General features: G+C 40.5%; 2 protein-coding genes across 2 annotated transcripts; one reads left to right on the top strand and one right to left on the bottom strand.

Annotated features, from left to right (window-relative positions):
- Positions 1-2,406: 2,406 nt before the first annotated feature.
- sp8a (sp8 transcription factor a) lies at positions 2,407-5,178 on the top strand. The gene is made up of 2 exons (XM_087786075.1): positions 2,407-2,433; positions 4,117-5,178. Exons 1-2 carry the CDS (start codon positions 2,413-2,415, stop codon positions 5,176-5,178), a joined length of 1,083 nt encoding a protein of 360 aa, XP_087642201.1. The 5' UTR covers positions 2,407-2,412.
- A 489-nt stretch (positions 5,179-5,667) lies between these two features.
- On the bottom strand, positions 5,668-24,382 carry itgb8 (integrin, beta 8). The gene is made up of 16 exons (XM_087787671.1): positions 23,886-24,382; positions 22,612-22,697; positions 20,249-20,420; positions 20,083-20,189; positions 19,843-19,982; positions 18,570-18,735; positions 17,736-17,894; positions 17,564-17,659; positions 17,050-17,142; positions 15,767-15,907; positions 13,628-14,033; positions 13,345-13,567; positions 13,175-13,278; positions 12,011-12,121; positions 7,675-7,823; positions 5,668-6,665 (listed from the first exon to the last, which is right to left on the bottom strand). Exons 1-16 carry the CDS (start codon positions 23,977-23,979, stop codon positions 6,543-6,545), a joined length of 2,370 nt encoding a protein of 789 aa, XP_087643797.1. The 5' UTR covers positions 23,980-24,382; the 3' UTR covers positions 5,668-6,542.
- Positions 24,383-27,111: the final 2,729 nt, after the last annotated feature.

Raw genomic sequence — 27,111 nt, 5'->3', positions numbered from 1 at the left:
GAAGATATTCTGAGGCCTCGAGTAAGGGACTCTAAGTCAAAGGGTTAAGAAATAAAGATCATGTTATCGTCGAAATAGCTTTGATTACATAATAATAATGAAACATTTTATTTAAGGGACTTCAAGGTACAGAAAATATATATTTAGTTGAGATGAGAGCCATTTATTTCACATTTGAAGAAAAATCCCAATGAAAATGCACAAAAATCCACACAAAGATTAAACAACAAAATATAAATTAAATTGGGATCAAAGACAGTAGAAAGACCCGCAGACCAGTCTTGACAAGAATTTACCTCCCGTGGACTCTGCTCAGATCTGAACAGAAACTTTCTATAGTATAACTTTAAAATGTCATTTTAGCTTGAAATGCAAATATAAAATAAAAATAAAATTACTTTCTCTATTGTTCTGTTTTACTATTTCACCCATTTTATGTTCGCGACTGAAGCATTGACTAGAATCTACTTCTGAATTGAATATTTTTTGTGTCAAGTTTAGCAGCTTGTCCTTTCTCTCCAGCGTTCTTCCACTAATTGTCCCAGCGGGGCAGCTGACCAATATGGCCGCCCCCTGCATGACAACCGCTGTGACAAAACTCCACCAACAAAAGAGAAGATGAGGAAACCACCAAGGAGAAATAAAATACTCTCCCTGCCCCTCTTGCAGAGAAGTGCCAGATCTTTATTTCTTTCCTTTCTCTCCGTTTTTTTTCTGTCAGCGCGTCCACAAAGTGAGTGGAAAGCACACGACAATCTTTTTTGTGGAGGCTCGATGGCGCGTGATAATGTGGTCATTATTGTCAGCAAAGGAACAGGTTGGGCTTCAGAGAGGGTTTCATTAGGGGCCTTTAAAGAACACACACACACACATAAACACACACACTCACGCACTTTCAGTGTGGGAAAAGAATGCTTCTGAAAGAGGGACAGCTGTTTTGGTGGCTGTGGTGATCAGGTTAAAGAGAAGAAGACCAACTGTAAACTCCACCTGTGCTGTCAGGAGCGCCCGAGGGGGAACCACCGGCCCCTGAGGGACACTTTTCTGCTTTTACAATTCACCGATTTGATTTCTCAAATTCGGTTGTAAATACATCGTGGAATACATCTTCGTGGTTCGACCACAGGCCGAGCCCAAGAGTGTCTGTTGTGTAGCTGAATAAAACATACTGACCTCTTACGTTGTCAATACTGGAAGAAATAATTTACAAAAAACATATGGATACAGGCGTGTTTGTCCCGTGTATAGCGTTGTTGTGTTGCCAAATACCCTGAGTAGCATTACAGCCTTTTATATTATTGTAAAGAGACCTTGTAATAATCACAAAAAACATTGTATAAAGAAATATATGATGTACAGTGTGTAATTAAACCATTTCTACTTTTTCCATTCATATTTTGACTATATTTGATATTAAACCATTTTAGGTTACTTTAGGTGAATATTGTTTAATAGATACATTTAGATTAAATACATTCTACTATTTCCTGAGTGATGGTTGGCTTAGTGTCATATTTAATTGAACTTTTTTCACTGTCATCCTCATATTCTGGTAAAGTTTATCAAATACCCCTACTACTACTAATACTACTATAGTATATTTTGAATATCATCTTAAAACAGATTATTTTAAATGTTTTATTTTTCCATTTATTTACTCCAAAGGTTCGATAATGTGTTTCTGACTGTTAGCTTTGTGTGTGTCTAATGGTTTACGATGTTGACAATCGTTTCCTCTTCCACATGCTGGGTCGTTTGCAGTAGATTGTCTGTCGGGATGGATGATAAGAAGAGGAAGTCTTGTCCCAGTAAGAGGTGTTTTCCAGAGACTTGTGCTGAATTAGGTTCAATTGCTGAGGAAGGGTGCTGGTGTCCTCCCTTCCCTCCCTCGGGGCTGACTGGATCCGCCCCAGGGACGGGAAGGGACGTCCTGGACCAGCCTCTCATTCATCAAGGCCTCCCTCTTAGTGACTTCTCCACCCTCTGAATATCTGTCTTCTCGCGCACAGATCCTTGTCAAAGTGTGAAACTTCAAACTCAAAAAACTATATTCACACCTACAGTGTATTTTTTTTATTTCTACAAACAATGAGAATGTGACGTGATTCCAAATATATTTTTCGGCCTTCAAACGCCTAAAACTTCCAAGTTTCAAGAACTACTTCATTTAAATAATTTCAAACCCAAATTTTGTTCATCAGCCCCGCCAAAACAGTTTCAGTTTCCTCCGGCCATTCAACTTGTTCTAGATTCAGAGTGACGCCACTTTTCACAATTTACGACGGCCTCCAGCACAAAATGGGCCGCGCTGTGATTGGTCCACAGTCTCTCGGCGGCGCTTCAAAGCCGAGCTACAATTAAGAAGAGACGGGAGACGGAACACACTCGCTCACAAACACACACTGCTCTGACATGGCTGCGACAATGCTGGGGGTAAGTTGCTGTTTTCTATATTGTTTATCCCACTGACTGAATATGACGTTGTTGTTGTTGCTGTTTAGTTTACACATGTTTATCATGAGAGAGCTTTATGGCGACAAACGTCCTCAAAGTTAAGGTGGAAAAATTAAAATTAAACGCAAAATGCATGGATGTGTTTTATGTCCGTTTACTTAATGTCATCTAGAAATGTCTGTCCTCTTAAGAAACAAGCTATTGTTTTATCAGTGTATTTAAAAAAAAAAAAAAGGACGTGCTAGATATAATACTTTTTCAATGTACTACGGTGGCTGGAAGAGTGAAAGTAAATTACTTTTATCACAAATTTAAAAATTATTGACACACATTTAAAAACATTTGAAATAAATTTACAAACTATTTAAAACATCTTTACAAACTATTGAAAATGTTTACAAACTATTGACAAAAATCTACAAACTATTGAAACAAATTGAAAAACTATTGAAAATGTTTTACAAAATAATGAAACACATTTAAAAATATATATAAACAATTCTACAGTCTACTAAAAAAAATTACTAAACTATTGAAATACATTAACAAACTATGGAAACAAATTGACTAACCATTTCTTCTTTTCTTTTTTTTTTTTACAAATAATGGGAAAAAAAGAAAGAAAGAAAAAACTAAAACTATAATCACAAATTTACAAACTATTGAAACGACTTTACAAACTATTGACAAAAATCGACAAACTTTTGAAACAAACTGAAAAGCAATTGAAAAAAATCGACCAACCATTGAAACATCTTTACAAACTATTGAAAATGTTTACAAATTATTGAAACAAATTAACAAACTTTTGAAACAAATTGAAAAACTATTTAAAAAAATGGACAAAATAATGAAACAAATGAAAAAAATATTGAAACAAATCTAGAGTCTACTAAAATAAATTACCAAACTATTGCAATACGTTAACAAACTATTGAAACAAAGTGACTAACAAGTCACTTTTTTACTAACTTTTTACAAATAATGGGGGGGGGGGTTAAAACTATAACTAAAAATATATCAAAAATATAAAAACTATTGACAAACATTTGAAACACGACTATTTACAATTACAATTTACAAACTATATAGACACATTTACAATATAAAATGAAAAGAAAAGTTTCAAGACTTTGTAAAAATGTTTGCACATCTGAGCGAACAGAAGGTTTGTGGGAATGAATACATATTAAAATAATAAATAATAACGAAATAAGCTACTATTGTCACAATTCATGTTTTAACTGTGTCTCACATTTTGATGTGATAGAAAACTAGACTTTATTGTACGTACTATATCATACACTGCATGTTTTAACATTCATTTGGTGGCTGCTTTAGAAGTCTTTTGCATGAATTGTTGATTTGGTTTAATTGAAATGGGTGTTATGTTGAGATACAAGATGTTTTAACCAACTAACAACTTTAAAAATGAACACATTGAACACACACTTACTGCACTCAATATGGCATCAATTGTTTTGCTAGTTTTTAATACAAACTATTGCTGCTAACTCTGCTAACAGAGTTCTTTAACTCAACATATATATTGATGTTTCCAGGTTTCAGTCGTCTAATTTTTGGGAGGTTCATGTTTTTTATATATGAGGTGTTCTTCTAAATGAGACATGGTCGACATGACTGACCGATGTGTGTCCACAGGAGGAGCCCAGACTAGGCAGCACTCCTCTGGCCATGTTGGCTGCGACCTGCAACAGAATCGGAGACGCGACCCCGTCCCCGTCTCCAGCCCTCACCGATGGACCCTCAGGACGCCTCAAGGGCTTCCACCCGTGGAAACACAGCAGCCCAGCGGTCGCCGCTCAACTGCACCCAGAGACCTCCAGTGCTTTCTCGCTGACCTCCGCCGCGTCCCCTTTCGGGAATGACTTTTCCATGTACCAGCCTGGCGTGGCCGTGGCCGACCCCTCCATGTCCGACCAGAGGTCGATGTTCCTCACCAAGCTGCCCCCCTCTGTGGAGGGGATCTACCCCAGGATGCACCCTCACCAGACCTGGTTCAAGCCCCTGTCGGATGTTAGCTCTGCCTCCTGGTGGGATCTGGGGAACTCCTGGGTGGACCCCCAGAATCAAGGGGGTCTCCCCGCACACTTCGGCAACGACTACTGCTCAACGTTCGCCCCCGGTTCTTCCCCACATTTGCTGCCCGGATCCCAGGGTCTCTTCGACGCCTATAGACCTGACATGAACGTGCCCAGTGCGCCTGCGCCGGTGGTCCCGGTGCCCGCCCCCTCCTCGCGCCCGTCCTCGCGCCGCTACACCGGCAGGTCCACGTGCGACTGTCCCAACTGTCAGGAGGCGGACAGCCTGGGTCAGGGGGGCTCCAGCCCGCGGCGCAGGGCCGTGCACAGCTGCCACATCCCCGGGTGCGGCAAGGTGTACGGGAAGACGTCGCACCTGAAGGCGCACCTGCGCTGGCACACCGGCGAGAGACCCTTCGTCTGCAACTGGCTCTTCTGCGGGAAGCGGTTCACGCGCTCCGACGAGCTGCAGCGTCACCTGCGCACGCACACGGGCGAGAAGAGGTTCGAGTGCCCGGTGTGCCACAAGCGCTTCATGCGCTCAGACCACCTGAGCAAGCACTCCAGGACGCACGGCGCGGAGGGGGCGGAGGAGGAGGCCGGGTCAAAGGTCGGCAGCGACACGGACAATAGCGCCACCCTGAGTCCGAACCGGTCGCCGGAGGTGACCAGTGGGCGGTAGAAGGGGGGCGGGAACTGATAATGGCACTTTACAATCTGCTGTGGATCAACTTTGACCTCATGACTCTCCTCTTTGTATAAACACTTGTTTTGTAAGTTATCGAAACTATTTTATTTCATGACACCCTCAGTGATCACCTGTTCTCAAGGGATTATAATAAAACCAAGTTTACAGTAAGAACCTTCATCTCAAATCGTTTTCTTGTATGTGTCATTATTGTATACAATCATCATTTATCGATTGATTTGTGTTTAAAAGAACTACCCTATAGTATATACTTTATTGAATATTTTTTTGATTGTTTAAGCGCTTTGTGACCCTGGTCTGGAAAAGCGCTATATAAATAAAAAGGACTTACTTATTTACATAGTGTACGTTGCCACCTGCTGGCCATAGTGCGTCATTGTTCGTGTTAGATCTTTTCATGTTTAAATGAACAAGAAATCGTACTTTTATACGAAACTTTCCAGTCAAAATAAGGATTAGACGTTTATAATATGTATAAAAAAAGTCACTTTTAATTTGGATGCAAACAATAGACACATTTGTTGACATCAGAACGACACTGGAAAGTGCTTCAGTTTGCCTGCTGTGATGAGATGATCATCAGTGTGAGGAAGAAGAGAAGTTGCGACTCAACAACCGAGACTGTTGATTATACAGAACAAAATCACAAATAAATAGTTATTAGTGTTTCTGACTTACAGTAAAACAGAGCAGCTGCTGATGAACATGATAATTAGATCAAAATAAACAAAGAAAAAAAATCAAAGTATGTCTTGTACAGTTACAGATTTAAAATGAACAAGTGCATGTGACCGCTGATCTCAGTACCTTTAGAGTAGTTTTTACCACCAAGTCATCAAGTCAGTTTAGAGATGATAGAGTGAAGTTATTCGCTGCAAATGCATTTTACAGTTCACCATTAAAGTATAGTTTGTACTACAATGCCGCCCTTAGTTTTCAGTAGTTCAACAGAAAAACATGTTTCAAGTGCAAGACTACACAGATTATTTACAAGTCAAAATGAAAGATGATAAATAAAAAAAAGTATTTGTGCCATGAGGTCAGTACTATTACAGTATTCAAAGGAAAAAGTAGTACCAAGTGTAATCTACAGGAAAAGACACAGACACAACTTAAGAGTAGAGTTAGCTCAACAAAATTAAAAATAATAATAATATTTTCAACAGTGCAGTCGTTCTGCAGCTACAAGATGAGGTTCTTCTCAGTTTCAAGGATACTGGCCATTTCATTACAACAGTCAACGTTTGATTTATGGAGAGAGTGAGAGGGAAATGTCAGTCTCCGCAGAAAAAAACAAAGTCATTCTTTCTAGAATGACCTGATATGTATTCCAGCTACTATTGCCAAGGGTCACCAAGAGGCATTTTGGGAACATGGAGTTCCATCTCCATCGCCCGGAGAGGAACCTCCTTCCTGTACGTGATGGTGTCCTTATTGATGGTGGGGATGTAGGACAGGTCCTGGAAGGTCAACAGAACAAGAACGTAAGTATTTATTGGTTTATATTGATCACATTTGTTTTCTTCATTTCACTAAAGGTGTAAAATCAAAATGAGCCACAAGATGGCCATGAAGCAGCGCCCTAATAGCTGTTAACATTTAAACCTATCGTAACGTAAAACTGGAAGAAATAAAAAGTAGAAAAAAAGCTCTGTTTTAATTAGCCAAGTTGCAAATTATTAATAATTATATATTATTATTTGTATGTCTTCACAGGTTATACGTGAAATGCCCTAACATAAAATGATTTTGTTCTTACTCTAAGAGTCACCTAAACCACCATTTTAGCTTAACAACTTCATACAATTATGCAATATATAGATACAAATATCAATATCTAAATGTATATTTTATTTTAATATATATTCTGATGCTATTGTTTTTTTTACCCCTGTGCTTGATTTGATGTGCAGTTCAATTTTATTTTATTTAAAGTGTAAAATAATTAAATAAAACACTCATTAATCAGATTGTTTGGAATGAACCATTAACATTAAACATTAGCTTGATCTAGTAAAAAAAGGAAATGCACTGATTTAAAAAAAGAGAGAGAGAGAGAGAGATGCATTCTTTTCAGTCTCCAGCGACTCAGTGTGGTTAAAAGAACATACAGTATCAAGCGCTGCAAGTTAACTTCTCATTTAAACAGCCAGTCATTAAAATAATTTAAGCACAAATAGACCCGTGCTATTCCCATGACCCTTGTAAAAACTTCATTTCACTCGGCTCTTCTCTCCCCATACCACCCTAAGGTCACAAATCTGGACTCTGTAGATGCAGTAGTGGGATTTGAGAGGAAATGTGAACTGCAGCTGTACTTCTTACGGTGGAGTCGAATGTTCTTTTTCTATTTAAGCGTACAGTGACCTTTGGCAAAAACGTGTTGAAGAGAAACCCACTGCTTTTATACCAGGGAGGTCTTCTTCTTGCTCCTCAAATCTGCTCTCAAAAGTAACTAGGACTTCATACCTTGCCTTCCACCTCAGTAGCGCCCCCTGTGGACCGTGATCTCCTCAGTAGGAACATCCTGGATAAGACCACCAGTAGCAGACCACACATCACGGTCAGAGCGCTGACACTCAGGAAGGTTCCCACCAGCTGACCGTTGCTGGAACACTCTGTGGACACACCCAAACATACCAGAGAGCTTTGATGGGCACGTATGATTTAGAACATGTTCCCTTTTATTAAACATTATAGCTTCCCTTATGTGTGGACATTACTAGATCAACCCTTATGTAACAAGGTTTCTTTCTTTGTACTTGATTGTTGAGTCATGGACTTTTATAACTATAGTTTAGCCACCAGGAAGATTCATTCAATTGAAGTTGTCGTACCTAAAAGAAAGAAACTGTTTTACTCCAGTTGTCAATATCTCTATTTGCACAACACAGAGTAAAGGACAGAGAAGAAACTAATGTGTTTGTTTAACTTAAATCAACACATTAGTTCATTTAAGTCACTGTCAGAGCAAGGCCTTCTCTGCTGGCCTAAACATAATCAGAAATAAATTCAATTTTAATTAAAATCAATGTTTTTTTAATTTTTTTTTATTGTTTATTTTTCATAAATATGTATTAAATTATTCCTCATAGTCTTTTATCTTCATTTCATAGCTTTCCTCTTGCTTGCACTGCTTCCAGGATTGTACATTCATGTGAGAGCTTTCATCCAATCATATTTGAGCTGTCATGTGTTTCCAGAAGAAACGTACCCAAGGCCTTCAGTCGTTTTAGAAGTGGCTCTTGTACATTGAAATCAACAGCAGCCTAAGGATTGTCAACCATCAGATTCAAGTTGGCACATCCACAACAGCGTCTTGGCAGCTACCCTTCTGATAGATTAGATTAGATATGACTTTATTGATCCCACAGCAGGGAAATTTCACACGTGCAGCAGAACAAAAACATTTAACAGGGACGAAAGACAAGCTGCAAAGACGCTGAACGCGCTGAACACGTGACAAGTTCATGTCCTCTGCCTTAAAGGAGCTAAAACGTTGATTTGGGTTAATTTCGCTATTTGTTTTACAACACACAATGGCTGAAGAGCTTCATCTGGTCGCGGATATACTTCCAAAGCCATTTTCAAGAAGGAATTTTCAAGAAAGGCTAGATTTTGTTAAGAAAGTTATGCTAACTCCAAGACGAGTCTTACATGAGCTACAAAGGATTTATCCGCGACATTTCCTCCATGAACTCCGTGACTAAATTCATTTTTTCTAAATAATGTTTATGAGATCAATAGTGGTGCTTGTTTGTGTGTGTGTGTCGCTTCAGTGTGTGCTCATTTGTCACTTCAGATATTTGGTAATTTGTTGATAAGACAATCTCTGTCCATGACTCTAGGTCGTCTCACTCACTGACTCACTCATCCTCATGCACGTAGCCAGCGGCGGTGCCTGGGAAAGCGGGATGTTGAGATTCCTTAGGTCACGTCCCACAACATCCCTCCATCGGGTACAGGGAGCCCCCGAGGCTGCCGCCAACCTGCCTGTTTGGGATCAAAATCCAGCATGGCACGGGTCGGGTGTTCAGGTGGGAGACGGAGAACATGGCCGTACCAGCGTATCCGACGCATTGTTGCTATTTGGGAAGCAGGAGGTGGCTTGGTCAGGTCACGGAGTCAGCTGTTGCTGACATGCTCGTGCCATTGGATGCCGGCTATCGTCCGTAGGGCTCGGCTGTCAAAGCCATCAAGTCGGGCTTCTAGTGTGTGTTAAGTGGCCAGGTTTCTAAGCCATACAGGAGTACTGATATGACAGAGGAGTTGTAGATGCACTGTTTAGTCTTCTGTGTGATGTGGCGGTGGCGCCAGAGAGGCTTCCACAGGGACTGTCGGACTTTTGCAGCTTGGGCACGTCTCTGGTTGATCTCAGGCTTTAGGTTGCTAGACTTGGAGATTATCGATCCAAGGTACCTAAACGAGGAGACAAAGTCTACTGTGCATGTTGAAATGAGTGGTTCAGAGTCTGAGCCTTCTCCGATGTGAATGAGTTGATGCTGAGGCCGAGCTATTTAGCTTCCTCGTCGTACTCCATCGACTCTTGGAGTTGTTCTTGATCGTCAGCAAGCAAGGTGGTGTCGTCGGCGTACTCCAAGTCTACCAGGTTGTACTGACCGAAAGACTCCCCGGGAACTTGCGCACAGACCTTAGTCATTAGATAGTCAATGATGCAGTTGAAGAGATCCGGTGTAGCCACACAGCCTTGGCGAAAACCGCTGTTGATGGTGAACCATTCCGACTCCTTCCCGTTCACCCTGACGCAGCTTTCCGCAGTTGTTCATCTGCTGGAAGAGGGTGATTGTCTTCTGGGGTGCTCGGAGATCAATAAAGGCAATGTAGAGATGCCGGTTCTTTCTGTACTCCTGTGCCTTCTCAATGGCAAGGCGTAGTCCAGAGATGTGATCCATGGTGGAGCGGTTTGGCATAAAGCCTGCTTGTTGTGGGCTACGTCTAATCCTGATAGCAGGGATAGCTCTAGGATACGAGTGAACAGCTTACCCAGGATGGACAGTAAGGTGATACCTCTGTGAGAGCCCGAATGTACTGATTTCCTAGTCATGGGGTAGGTGCATCGTCCCTACTCTGTAACCTTGAATGAGGGGGTTGAGATTGGATAGTCGCTAAAGGGTGGACCATGTCAGTTATGCTGTGAGGTGGCAGCCCGACCAGCTGACTACGCCAGCATCTGGTTCACTGCCCGTCATGGTGGAAATAAATCTTGTAACGAAACCGACTAGAAGAAATAGGACTGACCTCTCCCGGAATCGACCACTGCGCGCTACTGATAGTCAAGTACTGAAATTCCGAGATAAGGTCCGTATTGAAACTTGGAATGTACAGACTCTCCTTCCCACAGGATATGCAACATTATTGTCAAATGAACTGTTAAAATATGTTAGCTTAGCTGGCATCTGATCCATCCATCAGTGGACCTTGTATAGCCCTGACGGGAGAACCAGGAAAGCCAACTGCCGAGTCACCAACTGCCGAGTCTACAGAGGCGCCCAGCTTGGTAATACCGTATGAGGCTCACATGAGGCTCACGCTTAAGGCTGACCCTTCCATCAAAAGGCAAGTCCGTCTTGACTCCTCCCGACTCAACGACCCAGTGATCCAAGAAACGTACAAGTGTGCCAAAACCAACCGATACAGTGCCCTGCCCTCTTCAGAACTGAAGTCTTCAAAGCGGCTGAAGAAACATTAGGTAAGAGCAGACCCTCTCCTAAACAACCGTGGATCTCACAAGAAACCCTCGGCATCATCTCAGCCGGCGTGCTGCCCGCGTTCAAGGTGACCTGAATGAGTACCGCCACCTAAATGGAGCTTGCAACACATGTATCTGCCAGGACTGCGAGAAGTACTGGACTGATCAGGCGGCTAAGCTAGAAGCCGCGGCAGTAAGGAATGACCAGAGGCAGATCTACAGACTTCTCAGCCAGGCCAAGGCCGGCCCCCGACGACGTAGCTTCATCATAAAAGAAAGCACTGACAACATCCTCTCCAAAGAAGCTGACTGCATCAAGGAAGGAACATTTCATCCAGCTTCTAAACCATCCGCCAGTCCCTGAGGACCCCAAACTGACTGACGCAGCAAATGCGACGGATGGCTCTAACCCCGACTGCCCCAACACCCCTGTTACCCCAGAAGAGGTAAAGGCTGCACAGAGGAAACTGAAGAATGGGAAGGCCCTTGGCATCTTTAACATCACAGCGGAGATGCTGAATGCCGGAGGCGACCACATGACTCAGTGGCTCACCCAGATAATCAACCATGTATGGATTCTAGGTCGTCTCCTTCGCTTAAATGTGGCTGGTGGTACTGTTTTCTTATCATTCATTACATAATTCATTCATTGCGCCCAAACAAAGGCTCTGTGTTGTTTCTCTGAACCTTTCGCTGTCGGGAACCGTGTGAGGATGACGCTCTCATCACTTTTCACAAAGAACTTTAACAGCCCTGACATTTGGTAACTATGGCGACCTGGCTCCTGCTGAACTCAGGAGGAGTAGGCGAGGGCAGGAAGAAGCGTCCCGTCGGGTGCAGAGCGAGCGGAGACGGGGGACGCACAATGAGCTGCGCTGTTCCAAAAAATCAAGAGGGGAGGAGATTAACTGTAACACTTGGACCTGCGACAAACTGTGAGTGTGTGAACCTGGAGCGAGTCTTCAGGACTGCGAGGGAGGAAACCGGGAAACTGAAACACTAACTGCTGTTTTGCTGATTTAAAACACTGGAACATAAGACACGTGTGTGTGTGTGTGTGGGGGTGGGTGTGGGTGTGTGTGTTTGTGTGTGTACCTGGTCTCGTGCTGATATAGAGGTGTTTGTCTCCAGACTCTGAGCTAGTTTGAAAGCTGTAGCGACAGCTGTTGTTGCTGATGTATTTGCACTTGATTCCTCCTGAGTGACCTTCAGAGAGAGGACGATGATGTCAGAGGTGAGAACATGTGACACTCAGAATCAATCACAGTCAAATTGGCAGCGAACTGCTTCACAGTCACGTGTCTCTATCTCTGACTTTGAGCTGCTGTATCCCTTCGATGACATCATCTGTACCTTTACAAGGGTAATGTGACTTTTGTTAATGAATAAATCCCAACAGAATTAGAATTGTCACTTTTAAATTTAACATCTAATCCTCATTTGTAATATTTTATTCATTTACATCTAATTAGAATTAGAAATAACCTTAAGCGAAATCATCGCATGATAATATCACAAATTATATAATAATATACACACTATTGATGAGCATGACATTTTATTTGACAAATATTCTCGGGAAGTTAAGATAATCCAGCAAATTTGACACTAATTCAAATTTAAAATTGCATTAACTTAATTGGATAGTCTTTAACTTAACTTTTTTTTGCAAGTTGAGGTTATTTAATCTCTTTTTTTGTGTGTTTTTTCTTGTTGTTCTTGAGTTGTCGCGGTGAAAAACATTGATTGTTTTCGTGCATCTTAAAAGACTTACAGCACTTGACATGGCCCTGTTGTATTTTTATTTTTTAATGACAAAAAACACAGCAATATTTACTCCTGCTGGTGGACTCAAACACAGCAGAATGTAAATGACCTAGAACTGCATTTCTCAAGTCTGTTCAGAATTAATTCATTTGTTTATGAAGAAGCTTTTTGATTATATTTGCCACAATAATGTTTTACAATTAGATTTCTCTGCAATTATTTAGTGAGCATTTAAAAAGATATTAATTAGGAAAATTGATCATAGATAATAAATCAATCTCTCAATTAAAATATTCCTTCCACATTAGCAAATCGGGTTCAGCTGGAACTGGACGATCCAGCCATTAGCAGTATTATGAACAGAAACTAGATTGTAAAGTTGAGTGTTGCTTGTAAAAGAGAGTTGGGAAAGAAAGATAAGTATGTCTGTTTTTAAGAATAATATTTTGAATGAACTGGTTTATAATTACTAAGAACAACGACATTATTTACCTGATACATCCTCAACAAAGTGCACCGACGAGGCACAGGAACTGTTGCACTTTCCTGGATCTTCCAGAGCGAAGCCTTGAGACCGATGACAGTCCACACACTTCCTGAAACACACGAGCAGCGTCAGACCTTCGATCGTCTCCCACGGTGGCAATGAAAGAAAGAAATACCAGTGGGTTTGGCAGCTGTTTTGGCAGAGAGGACATCTCTCACAGAGGTCCCCCACATATTTGGGGTCATCACAGGAACACCTGCCACACACACACCTGCCCCGCCCACTGCACATGCTGCCATCTGGAGACTGGCATGTTGAAGAAGAAGCTGGACAACTGCAGCTCTCACCGGTCCATTGTTCTTCACATCTACACACACCTAAAACACACATTCCACGTCCTGGAAGACAAAAGAAGATGTTTTTCCAGCTCTAACAGAAATGTAAATGCATCTTCTCACCTCCACACAGAAGCCCGCCGTGGTAGGGGCACGAGAAGTCGTCTATTTCGCAGTATTTCCCATAAACCACCCCTAGTCTGTTGTCCTCACACACACATCTTCCACACTCACACTCTCCTCGCCCACTGCAGTCCTCAGTGGAACCATCAGCTTTGCAATTCAAGTTTGTATCTTTGTTTAAGTCTTTAATCGCTTCATGATAATTCTCCTGTTTCTTCTCCTCCGTGGAGCAAAACAAGTCCTGGTCATAGCAGCGCCCGCTGGAGCCGCAGCTGCAGCCGCATGTCGAGTGAATCCTGACTGAGGTGGACTCATTGTATCCGATTGGACGAACCATCATGGTTATTTCTTCATCTTCATCGCTTGTGGCACAAGAGTTCAGCCCGACAGTGATGTTGAAGTACACCTGTGAAGAAGAGCCAACGTTACTCTGTAGTTCAAAATAAACTCTGCCATTATCTATGCAATCGTTACTTTAACTTGTTTTTCTTTCTCTTCTTCCTTTTATCTGTTATCTTCTGCAAGTTATTTCCCAGTTACATCCTAGAATTTGGCTTATAAATTTTGATGCGCCCTTTCTGCAGCTAATTCATGGTCAGAATTTGATATTGATACTCACACGGTCTAACATTATTTTAGATTTTAAACCAAGGTTGGGAAAATGCATTACTAAATGGGCCACATTATTGTTAACTGTAAATGATGAAGAATGGTGAGAAAAAGAGGAGAAATTAAAATAAATATTATAGTAATGAAGTTAGGATACATTTTCTAAACATTTAATTGAAACATAAATAATGACATAACTTCCTACAAACATGTGAGATGACTTCATATATTGATATTTGATTTTTAAATATATATATTAATTGTCTTTTATAACAACAAATATATATACAGTATATATATGAAATATGTTATATATAAAACATTAAAAAAAAAAAACTATATTTAATTGAAAGGTAACTTTTTACATGATCATCTTTATGGAGAAAAGGACATATACTCACACAAGAATCTACTTGGTAATGGAACAACCAAATTGAGAAATATTTGATCTTGTTAGTGAAAAGTAATTACCAACTTACAATAAAAGTAACAAAACTGAAGCTCACACAAAATAACAAATGTTTAACAATGACAAAACATCATACATACTGAAAGAAAGGAGTGCTGTCAACCATATATTTGATGGAAAAAAAGGCTACATTTGGCATTTTTTTATATGGATTCAGTCACAGTAATCTAAGGTTGTTATTGTAGATTTGAACAAATCATAATTATAAGAAACTTTACTTGTTTTTGTTATTTTTCCACATGAAGTTTTTATGAGGAAAAAACTTTTATTGTCATTTTATTCCCAGTGTGTAAAACTATAACACAGAATTGGCCAAAAAAATGTGCCGATAACCATCTGTAGTATTTATCTATTAAACAATATCCTCGCGGTCTTCTTTATCTGTCCATCAATCCTCAGATCTGCATATTCATTTTGACAATTTAACCACATTCAATTACCTTCTTCACCAGATTTGGACCTTGAGTTAAACACATTATTATTTATGTGGTTTAAGCCTGAAATGCCTTTGGTTGGCTTGAGATAAAATTGCTGACTTAGACGGAGAAAAAAAAACAACCTTGATCTCCCATAATGCAACATTCTGTGATGCCTGAAGTGGCACAGTTACAGACTTTTCAAATCAATATCAACATTGTATGACAATTATTTTGTGGCCACTGTACTGACGCTTATTAATCCATATATGTTTAAACGTCCCATTGTCATGGTAATTGTGTAATAACTTGTTATAAATATAACATACACCATTTATGTTTTATGTGCCACAAATAAAAGCAAGTGTTCCATTTAAAAGCTGTTGTGTTACGCAAAGATGAGCTTAAAGGAGAAAAAACATCACAAATCACATGGAAATGTCCTCTGGTAAATACCGCCTCTAATCCACCAAATCCGATTTATTTACCAAATGCTGTCAGTCATGTAAGGCTTCCAGGGATGTGTTTTTGGAGTAAGTGTGTGAGTGTGGATGTAATGTGATACAACCAATAAACAACCGGTGACATCTCTGAGAGCTGGAGCTCAGTGTTAAGTACGTCAGCAGTGTGAGGGAATTGTGCTACCGTCTGGTCTGGTTTGACTCCAGTGCATCGCTGGCCTCTGGCAGTGGATCCTTCTGGACAGAGAGGCGACACAGACGCCCAGTACCTGCTGACCGCCATGTCATCGATCGCCACCGACACCTCCACCTCCGACAGCAACCTCTGAGGGAAAATCAAGTTACACTATTTTCAAACCTCGACACATACAACACCAGGGGAATAATAAAAGGTTCTGTGAGAATAATCTATGTAAAGAATCTCGGGGAGATTTAATCATAACACACCCTCTGTTCGGAACACGTGCTCTAAATGTGTGTCGGTGCAAAAACATCTCTGGATTCTGGGGAAACGCAACAATGGAGTTCTGTGCCCGAGGCCAGATTATAGCCTCAGCTGCTGCCAACAACCCACTGCAGACACACACCCAGGAGCCCACGTTCATATTTCACACACAGAGTTCCACTCTCACACTTACACTTTCTCTTTAACTGCCCTTTTTTTAGAGGTAGCCTGGTTTGCACCTCAGTGAGCAACGTTCCATTACTGGATTCTGCAGATGTAGTTTTGTCGGGGTTAATAAAGTGCTAACCTGAGCACTTGCTGAAGAGGTCTCTGTAGCAAGACATAGGGATGAGGATCAGTGCCTCCATATTTTCAGATTTGGCAGGAAGTAGAATATATAATATTTGTGCTAAAGCAAAGAAGTCTCAGCATTTCTCACCAAAGAAAATCTCCTTGTGTAAGACATTTGCTTTGCTAACTTTATTAACTCATAATATTAGAGACCCACTAATGTTTATCTACGTCCTAGTTTATCGATGCATCCACAGTGAAACTCACGTTAAAATAACAATGAAGACTAATCTGGCTTGAATCCTATTCTTCTTTTCATCTCTTAATGTATATAGTTTCAGCTGTTTTTGCTCATTTGACCTTCAACTGTTTAAATTTGTTATGGTTTAATCGGTTTAGTTTTAGGTCCATTGTTGCTTCGGTCCTCTGGGTCAACTCGAGAGTCTTCAGTGAGTGTCCGAGTCTGTGTGTCTGTGTGTCTGTGTGGGTCCATAAGTGACTGCTGTGTGTATGGAATGTTGTCTGGAGAGGCTGGAGTTCTTTTGTTTTTTTGTTCGTCTCAGTCTTGTCATTTTTATTTGTGTCTTTTGAGTAATCAGCACTTTTTGGTAAATGTTTTATCTGAATTAAGTGCTTTTAAAATAAAATCTGATCGATTGATTGATTGCACTCAAAGTGATCTATATGGTTTTATTTTATTTGTTTAGTCTTCTATCAAAGGGGGTTCATACCTTGTATGCGTCCACCACCAGATCAATGAGGTTTGGTGCCTGGAAGATGCCTAACTTCCCGAGGTAGGAGCCAGGAAGCAGTTGCACCATCTCCTTTGGAACAGAATCATAGATAAAATAAGAACATAATTCTGTGTAAACAGCCTATATTAGCTTATATAATTAATTTATATGTACCACATTTAAGAAGAAACGCTTTGTTAAGACAATTGGTCGACCTGAAACTGCTGAACTAGCTGCTCTATTGACATTTATTTCAACATATAAACATGTTTCAGTAGCACTTATTTTGATATAGCAAGTGTATTTAAACTATAATGAACACAACAATAGTAATTTCTACTATAATATATAGCTAATATCCAGATGAATGTATACTTAAAATGATTTATATCACTATATACTGCTGAAAATAACAATATAAACATATGTCATTTATGTTCTTCTTCTTCAATTGCAGAACAACTTACTGTTCACATAATAGAGCACTTGTGTTAGCACGTGTTGTTATTACCTCGTACCACCTCTGTTGTCTATTCTCCACTGCAAATATTGAGTAGATGTTGTTCTCCAGCAACTTTTCAGACAATTGGCCCAACGTTGGATGATCCTGAACAAGATGTCAATCAACTCACATTAGATCCGACACTGTCGACTCGACGTCCTGCTATAGATCTTCCTCTCACCATCTCTGTGCTTCCGGTGTAAACGTTGTTCTCCAGGTGACACCCGCCGTCATGTGGCGTCACGATTCCTGCCAGTCTGCTGTCCAGAGCCAGGTGCGACGGCTGGTCGGTCATCAGGAGCAGGAGATGCTTCGCCTCCGAGCGCCAACCAACTTCTTCCTGCGGGAGACACATTCAAAGATTCCATTAGTGGCATCGATTAGATTTCAATTCACCTGCAAATAGAAGAAAACTGTGTGAAGAGGATGAAGTTACAGTTGAACCTCTGATGATGGCATGAAGTAGTCAATAGTCAACAGATGTAAAAACTGAGTCATAAGTCATTGGTCGGTTTTCGGATGTAATAAACCCGACATGTATTGGATTTTCAGGAAACCCTGCGGGAGTCCTGACAAGTCATCACAGACCACCAACCATCCATCCATTCAGGTCTGTGACTCGTCATGGACCGTGTGAGCCAGAAGAACTATTTATGGGCATCTGTGTATATTTAACCCGGAGAGTTTAGAGAGCAGGTCTGACAAAATGAATCTTCTATTTATAGAAAAGTGACCATCACAGTGTTTCCCATGGAGTCCGGGTACTCAGGACCCCCTGCACCATGACTCACCCCCCAAACTCCCCTGCTGCAAGTGCAGCCCATCACTGGTGTGTGTTTGTGTGTCTGTCATACCGCAGTGGTGCTGTCATGACATTCCTGTGGCATCAGCAACTGCTGAGTCAGAGTCCCAGCAGCCTCTCCAACTATTGCCACTGCTGCCACTTTCCTCGGACTAAACCCTCTCTAATGTGGTTCTATTGACAGAATTGGTTGAGAATAGAAAAGTGATGTACTTGGCAGACGGCAGCCTGCAGCATCGCGTCCAGTCCTCCTTCTGGCGTGTCCATGTTTCCGGAGATGCGCTGGCGCTTGATGACGCGTGTGAACTCGCTCATATTCCCAGTCATGGTTAGGACGTGGTGGAAGCCATGGGCCGGGCGACAGCGGATCTCGTAGTCACTTATGGGCAAAAGAAACAATAGTGATCCACAACATTTCAAGGTTTCTTTTTACATATTGTATAATTTATATTTGATTCTACTGGACTAAACATCATCTAAACCACATTTTTCTGTGATTTGAATTTTAGTTAAGAACATGCTTGACTATATGTTTATATATTACTATTATTATTTAGTAATTACCCAAAAAACTCTCAAGAAAGAGGATAAGTAGAAAAGGGAAAGTTATGGATCTTTAAATTGCTGATAAAATTTCCTCCATCTTACATAAACAATAAAACAAATTAAATTATAAATTGTTAAAGTGTCTCTTTTATGAATTAGCACTTTAAATAAAACGTGATTTAATTAAAATTCTGGAAATTCTGCTGATGTGATATGTATTAATATCATCAGATCACTGATGTAAGGAGGAGCCTGACCATGAATAGCTCTGAAAGTAAGAACAAGAATTTAAAAATTGATCCTGAAATAAACTGGCAGCCATCAGGGAAATGTGAGTTCTTCTACTAGAGAAGGTCAGAATTATTCGCTGCAGAGTTCTGAATCAACTGCAGGCGAGACAGCTCCTTCTTGTTAAGACATGAAAATAAACTGTTACAATAGTCCAGACGAGAAGACACAAACTCAAGGATTATAAACTGCGGATCGTGTGACACCAAGTTTAGAGATTTCTCTCAGTTGAGAAGTCAATTCCTTCTTCAGGCCCTTACTGCTCTGCCCCTAAATCTGTGCTGCATCGTTTCGTTAACTTTTATTAGTGGCTCTTTTATGGGTAAGAAAAAAACTTAAGAATATCATAAAGCGACATCATATTCATCAGTATATTATAGAAAAATCTGTATTTTTCACATGTTCTTTCTATATGTGTTGCAGCTAAAAACAGCTGTTGAGTTTAATAGACACTTCTTTGTCAAAAATATCACTGGATAAAATCAACTGTTTTGTTTAATTTATTAGAGTTTTAATTAATATAGTTATACATTCAAATAAGTGCAACAAAAACATGTCGAGCACAGTTACACTTTTAAGTTTTTTGATCCAGGTTGTAAGTGTTTCTCAGCCAGGAAATCCCCTTATTTGTTCACAAAATGTTCCGCCTTACCTGCAGGGGTTGTTGATTTTGGAGGGATGAACGTTAATATAGGGAGAGACGGGTTTGTCGACAAATGAGCCAAAACCCAGCCAGAGATCAGAGGAGTGTTCGGTCATACGAAGGGTTAGCGCCACACCAACTGTCTTCAACTGTTTTTGAAGAATAAACAAGATCACACTCATTAAAGGAAGTGCGATGGGTATCATGACAAAATGAGAATTTTAAGCCGAGGGAGACTGAGAAACCTACATGATCCAGGTTCTCCTGCATCGATGCTGAAACATCCACCAAGTAATAAAGGTCGACGGGGTATCGCTGCAGCTGCTTCACAGCAACAATAAAACTGGCTTGTGAACCTGCAAAGGAATCAGAAATGACGTCTGATCTCCACAACAGGAGCTTGTTGTAGTCCAACCTGGTCTGAGGTGGATGCTGATGTCCTGCGGGGAGACTTGAGTGCTACTGATGGTAGCATTGACCTCCACCTTCAGCTCCGGGTGCTCCATGAACTCTGACTCGCAGCCTCTGCTCAGCAGGTTCGCTGGCAGGTCGCAGCGATAGCTGGAGCTGGCTCCTCTGAGAAAATCCTGAAAGTCAAGGATGGAGAGTAAAACGATCAAAAATAGAAATAACTATCACAACAACTAAGCTGCATTTTTGAGATATTGTCAGTTACCAAGAGCATTAAAGTGACTTGATAACTACATGTTCACTACATAGATGATGGTGAAGAAGTTATTCTTTATTTTTAGGAAAAATGTTCTATAAATGACTTTTAATGCATGTCTACTTCAAGAACACAAGTTTGTGAAAATAATTAATGAGAAATTCCTCTTAAAATAAATAACAAACTTAAAATATATATTTTTTCTGAAAAGTTATTTTAGATCAAAAAAGTCTAAAGATACATTTCAAAATATTGTAACGGTCATACACTACTGATAATGTTTCTTTTTATTTTTCTATACATTTCAATCAAGATTACAAGGCATTCATCTGGCTCTTAAGAACTGGTGTAATGACTTGCAAAACTATTTGTGGAGCTGACTCTCTCCTCAAAGCTAAATTGGTGCCTGTGTCAATAGTTTCAAGGTAGATTTTCAGTCTAAAATAAGAACATCATCAGAGAAAGAGAGGTCACTGTCTCATAAAACATCTTAAAAATAATAAAAACATTTATCAAATATGAAACTCTCCTCATCATTTGTTCCTCTATATTTCATGAATATACTTGTGTTTGCTGCTTTGACGTTCTTGGTAACAGGAAATGTCAATGTTTGATTCAATCTTGAATATTTGATGAAACAAACAGCGTCATGCCCTGCAGCTTAAAACCGGATTAGTGAACTTTGAGACTTAAATCTGTGTGAAAATAAAACTTACTCCGGGTAAGCCAGGACAGAAACTGTGTTGCCACAAAATATATGTGAAAAAAACAACCTGCTAACTTAAACTTTAGGAACAGAAGGTCAGTTGTTCATAGTGAGAAAATTAAGTGTTATTATGGCATATTATAAAATAATCGAAAGTTATTATTTAATTATATGAGCTCATCCAAAAAGTTTAACTTGATATTTAGTTTACTTTTTTTTGCTTTCATGTACGTCAAATGTGAATATCTATTTGTTAAATCAGAATAGAACACGTGTATTGCCATTGTTTAAAAAAAATACAGGATTTGTTTATGGTGCTGACAGTATAGATAGAAAAAGAATAAAATAAATACACATTAGATTAATAAAATATAATTAAAATATCAATAATAATACAAGTTATGACATTAAAGTGGCAAATTAAATAATGAGTTACTAGACTTAAATTAAACACATTTAATTAGAGCATATTCATGTTTAAATTTATTGGATTAAACTTTATATTTCTAATAAATAAATCACTAGAAATAGTCACTCTGATATGTATGATGTTTTTGTGAAACCTTGTATATAATAGTTGAGCTAATGTTATTGTTTGATTTCTAATCCATGACCGTTAATGATAAACCAGTTCCCGGTACTTGTCTCAGCTTCATGATTGAACATGCATAACAAGGAAACCTGTTTCCAGTCAAGCGTGTGTCGGGGTGTCAGATAGAGTTCGGTTTTTTCCAGCGGAGGAAACACCTGAAGCCTTTTAAAGACACAAACGATGACCCTTTCGTCTAGCCGCTGCAGTTTGTGTGTCTGTGAAAGTGTTGTTTGTTAACACAATGTTGTGTTTGGAGTGTTTATAGCGTCTGAGGGATCTCCAGTCATTCCGGGTGGATCCTTTTATTAGACAGACAGAAGCGAAGCTCTCACCAGCAGATGATCTGTGTCTAGACTCGAAGAGGCCAATTTATTTTTCCAACAGCCAGATGAGAAACTGGGACTGATGTGGTCGCCAGTCCTTAAACCGTGTATTAAAGCAATAAAAGATGCACTATTTTGCGATTTATTTATAGAGTTCAACTTAATAAAGATGCATTAATTTGTTGAAATAATTAAAGTATAATATGCATGTTTTCTACTTGTGTAAACAAACTTTAATGAATCAATTAAACACAAATATTCATACATAATAAACATTCCTGTTCACTTCAATTGACTATCTTTGGTCGGACAAAGTTCGGGTCTAGACTAAACACGGGAAAAGTCTGTAAAAACAATGGAAAAGTGTATGTAGGTGAAGGTTCAGATGACGTGTTCCAATGTAACATGTTTGGATGGCATCAAAGAATTCGGTGTGTCACGTCTGCTCGTGGAAAGAAACATAAATACACACATTTCAACGGTTGCCTACCTCCTTGAAGCACCAGGCGCACTGTGGTCCACGTGTGAGGCACTCTGTGCAGGACCTGATGCTTGAAGACCGACACTCACCCTCACCTGTGGCGGACAGAAATAGAACACAGAAGGACATCATTAGCATTTGTAAAAGCATGTGTGTGTGTCCGTGTGTGTCTGTGTGTAATGGTCCCTTTTCTCTGGAGCAGAAAAGTTCCCATGGATATTTAAAGACCTTATAAGCACTTGTGAGGATCGAAGCACCACTTTGCATCTCATCTGAAGCTGCTCAGTGTATCGGCTGACCTTGAGGGAGACGGGAGTGTGGGAACAGGTGTGTGAGATGTTGCAGTGGTGCTAAAGGTCGTTCCCACGCTCGCACTAAGTCATCAGTCACTTTGCGCAGTGTTCTTCTGAAACACTTCCCCCAATTTTTGCCAAGGCTGCATCGTATCACACTGCGGATGAATTATTCAGAGAGGATTTATCTGCCACTACTCGCTATCGAGAAGCGAGGACGCCGAGACAAGTGGGACGGGAAAGCGCTCCAGGTATGGGGACAAAGAACTAGCTGTTCTACACCCACTATGACCCAATTAGAACCGGCCAATGAGATGGGCAGAAAGGTGAATGGAGTGTTTTTTCTCCCTTCTGGCTACGCCTGCAGGAGGAACATGTAACATGCAGACTGCTGTCCAAACAACATGAATTATTTATTGTTGTTTGCCAAAGTGCCAATAGAGACCACAATGTTAAGCATGTAGAAGAAATATACACAAGGAGCTTCATATGAAGGTCGTTTAGTGGGTTAGTTCTATTGGTCTGGTGGGTATTGGGTCAGAGGATCGGTAAGTTAAAAAGTAATAAGTAAGTAAGTAAAGGTTATTTATCTTAAATGCATTATAATAAATTCAAATCCAATTAACATTTGTCAATTGAAGCATTCAAAGCAACCAATCCTTTTTCATTGATGCTATTGAAAGGTTTTAGATGGATGGATGGATGGATGGATGGATGGATGGATGGATGGATGATGGATGGATGGATGGATGGATGGATGGATGGATGGATGGATGGATGGATGGATGGATGGATGGATGGATGGATGGATGGATGGATGGATGGATGGATGGATGGATGGATGGATGGATGGATGGATGGATGGATGGATGGATGGATGGATGGATGGATGGATGGATGGATGGATGGATGCAACAACGTCACAACAACAAAGGAACTAAGCCTGGACTAATAGTTCATCTTCATTGACCCTCATGAAGGTTCACTCACCCTGACGAGCAGCTCCAGCGCACACGGCCAGCACCAGCCAACAGAGCGGGAGACACCGAGGGAACCTGCCGTATGTGGAGGACCAGGGAGTCATATTAGACTGCCCGGTATCTGGGGACGAGAGGAGCTAGACGAGTTGCCGAAGAACCGGGGGAGAGCGGCCACCGTGCGTCCGCCGCCGCGCCAACAGCAGCCAGGAGTGCAGCAGCGGCGCGCGCGTCATTGTTGTCCCTCCAGTAAAGCCTCTAATCCCGCACAGATCTTCACATTCCCCGCTCGAAGCAGCTTAAGAGCCCCCGCGTGCCCGCGGAGGAGAAGAACTCTGCGCTCGACGAGGACAAAGTTCCTCCATCTAGGAGTGAGCGGAGGTCTCAGGTGCGACGGTTCATGGAGGATCCTCCAGCGGGACACCGTGAGTCGAGGCGCAGCGGCGGCGAGTGAACACGCTGCTGTCACCGGAGGAACCTCAGGCCGCCTGCCGCTGCCATGGTAACGACGCTGAGGGAGGAGAGACACGAGGAGAGGAGGAGAGGAGGAGGGAGATAGTGAAGTGAAAGTGACAAAGTGGTGAATACACGCGCTGTCCTTGAGTCCTGGGTGTTTATCCGTCGCGGGAACATTAGGAGGATTGAGACTTAATATAGAGAGTGATGAAGGTCGTTGATGGACGAGCTTATCTCACATGAAAGTGAAGAACATCCTCAAATAGTCAGTCTTGGCAAACCTTTCAGACGTTTTATTGGAACAACCAAAGTAAATGCCTCACAAAGGAACATGTTAATATTACTTAACACAACGCTATTTGTTTTAAATTAATACTTCCAATGTACTTATAATATTACAATGTATGGGTCACATGCAGCTCTCAAAAAAACATGATAAGATGGATTTGTTCCCAACGATTATAAAAAAAACTATTTTATTTATTTATGAATTCCGCTTTTTTCTGTCCATTCACCTACTTTGTTTATACTTGAACTAACTAAATAACAACCGTATATGAAGATAAAAGATACCCTTAAGAATTCACAAAATGTATTAAAAACTAATAATATATAGTAGATATGCATAGAGAGAACAACCTATAAAAGGTTCCAACCAAATGATAAGAAAGAAAAAACAAACAGCAGAAAAACAAACAGCAAAAATGCTCAACACAGTTAAATCAACTTGCCAGCCTACAAAATATACTATAAAATTCTTCAAAAAATGCAAATGAAATTAACAAAATCTTTTATCTCTGGAAACATTGACTAAATTAATTAGTTGGATAATTGTTTTAATATTTCTTTTTTCCAGAGATTTTAAATCTGTTTCAATAATGTGTAAACTTGTTTTATTGATTTGAATGTTTGATTTAAAACTTCTTAGCCTTCCCAGCCACCATACAGAGGATGTCAACGATGCCAACGTTCATTTATTTTGACATAATAAACATAATTACTGGTAAAATAAATGAATAATGGGTTGTAATTGTATTCTAACTGAGATCATTTTTATGGGAAAACATGAAATAGTTCATCAAGAAAACTGAAGAGTATTGTGAAAGTGTTTTATGTACTTCACTAGCTGGTACTGTTGGCGAAGGTGGAGAAGAATTTGGGCTCTATTGTGTTCAGATTCCGATCACATGCAACCACCAGCTGCTGTGCTGAGTGGAGCCTTTCAAGCCCACCAAACAAAAGACGCTACAGAGAAGCACCGTCGCTGTGATCGGCCACTTGTCGCGTCAATGTGACCCGTCAGTGAGAAGAAGTGCCATGTTTTGCTTGCATGACTCCACAGTCATATGGTTGAGCCGAGCTAATGCACAGCTCGCCCGACACACACTCTCTGTGTGAACCCAGGCTGGACTTGTGCCAGCGTCTTTTCATTCATACACATCATTCGTCAAATGGGAGTGTAGGTTGTGAGTTGGGGGAGTTGAAACACCTCCCCACCCATGCTCTTTTCGCAGTCGCCCTCAATTATGGTAATGATCGCAACACACACCAAACTGTTTTCCAAGCGTGTGTGAACCCCTTTTTTTTGGAATCCAAATTCCGAACCCTTCCTCTGGGGGTCTTTCCTCTCACAGCCGAAGTGGCAGACACGCTCTGGTGATAAAAAAAACATATCTGTTTTGGATCAGAACAACCTTGATAATGGACTTCTGTGTAAACACTCCCATGGCCTCGTCAATAGTGCGCGAGGATGGTCGTCTAATGATGACACAAAACACTCTTCTTTCCATCAGGCATCCCCCGACTTTGTGACACATCCCCCCATCCTTCTATCCTCTCCCTCTGTTTGTGTTAGCAGTCGACTGGGCTTTCCTTCATGCTGGTCTGGTCTCATCAGTCTTTCCAAACACACACATACTTATATCAGAGCAACACTCCCTCTCTGACACCTGCACATTTTTTCCACCAAGTTCAATTGAAAAGTTGACTCCTCTGACCGATGCTCCTCTCTGAAGTTTCTCCCACACTCTCTTTCTTCTTCCACACATTCTTCGCAGAATCAGACGAGCATTCTATGGCGGGACGAGGTTGAGGTCAGAGGAGATCAAACGAGAAGATTGTGGATTTTAATTACTTTCATTAAAAATTATGGGAATGAGTCAGTTGGAGGGTTGACTTGTCGGTCACATGGCTCTTGCTGATGAGGTCATTGTGACATAAGATCACATTTGGTTTGATTTACACAATAGTTTAGCATTTTCTTTCACTATATCTGTTAAGTTGGCATGTTATCAAACTGGATTCAATTTTGTCTTCAAAGACACACATTTTCTTGATTGAAATTGAAATTACACATACATTCATTAGTTCTATGATAGAGTTATACAACAAATATTATCTTTCAGAACACCAATAATATTAAAAACATAAAGTAAATAGAAAGAATTTAACAGACTCGCTCTCAAGTGGCTTGTACATAGTACACATGCACCAGTGTAAGTTGCTATTTTATTGGTACTGAATGATGTCATGTGTGTAGGTTACTTCAGGTAGTGTTGAGGTGTCAATAAAAACCTCCATGCCATGTTGACTTTTGCCATTTGTTTGGTTTGTTTTGGTTTCAACAGCATTTAGTGGATTTAATTTAATTGCTAAAGTCGATCAAAAACGTCATGCTGTATTCAAAGAAAATAAAATGACAACATGGATACTGAAATAAGTTGTAAACACGACAAGGCTTCTTTAAATCCTATTTTAAAATAACCAGAAGACAGAAAGACGGA

The sequence above is a fragment of the Callionymus lyra genome, chromosome 3, assembly GCF_982586985.1.
Source record: "Callionymus lyra chromosome 3, fCalLyr1.hap1.1, whole genome shotgun sequence".
Classification (NCBI taxonomy): domain Eukaryota; kingdom Metazoa; phylum Chordata; class Actinopteri; order Syngnathiformes; family Callionymidae; genus Callionymus; species Callionymus lyra.
This window is presented reverse-complemented; position numbering and strand designations above follow the sequence as displayed.

Bases quoted from the DNA above. Each gene is read 5' to 3' on its own strand.
- sp8a (XM_087786075.1), top strand. From the start codon at position 2,413: ATGGCTGCGACAATGCTGGGG. The intron at 2,434-4,116 runs GTAAGTTGCTGT...GTGTGTCCACAG, and splicing joins TGGCTGCGACAATGCTGGGG to GAGGAGCCCAGACTAGGCAG.
- itgb8 (XM_087787671.1), bottom strand. From the start codon at position 23,979: ATGACTCCCTGGTCCTCCACATACGGCAGGTTCCCTCGGTGTCTCCCG. The intron at 20,190-20,248 runs GTTGGACTACAA...ATTCCTTTGCAG, and splicing joins CAGCATCCACCTCAGACCAG to GTTCACAAGCCAGTTTTATT. The intron at 15,908-17,049 runs GTATGAACCCCC...ATTTTCCCTCAG, and splicing joins TGGTGGTGGACGCATACAAG to AGGTTGCTGTCGGAGGTGGA.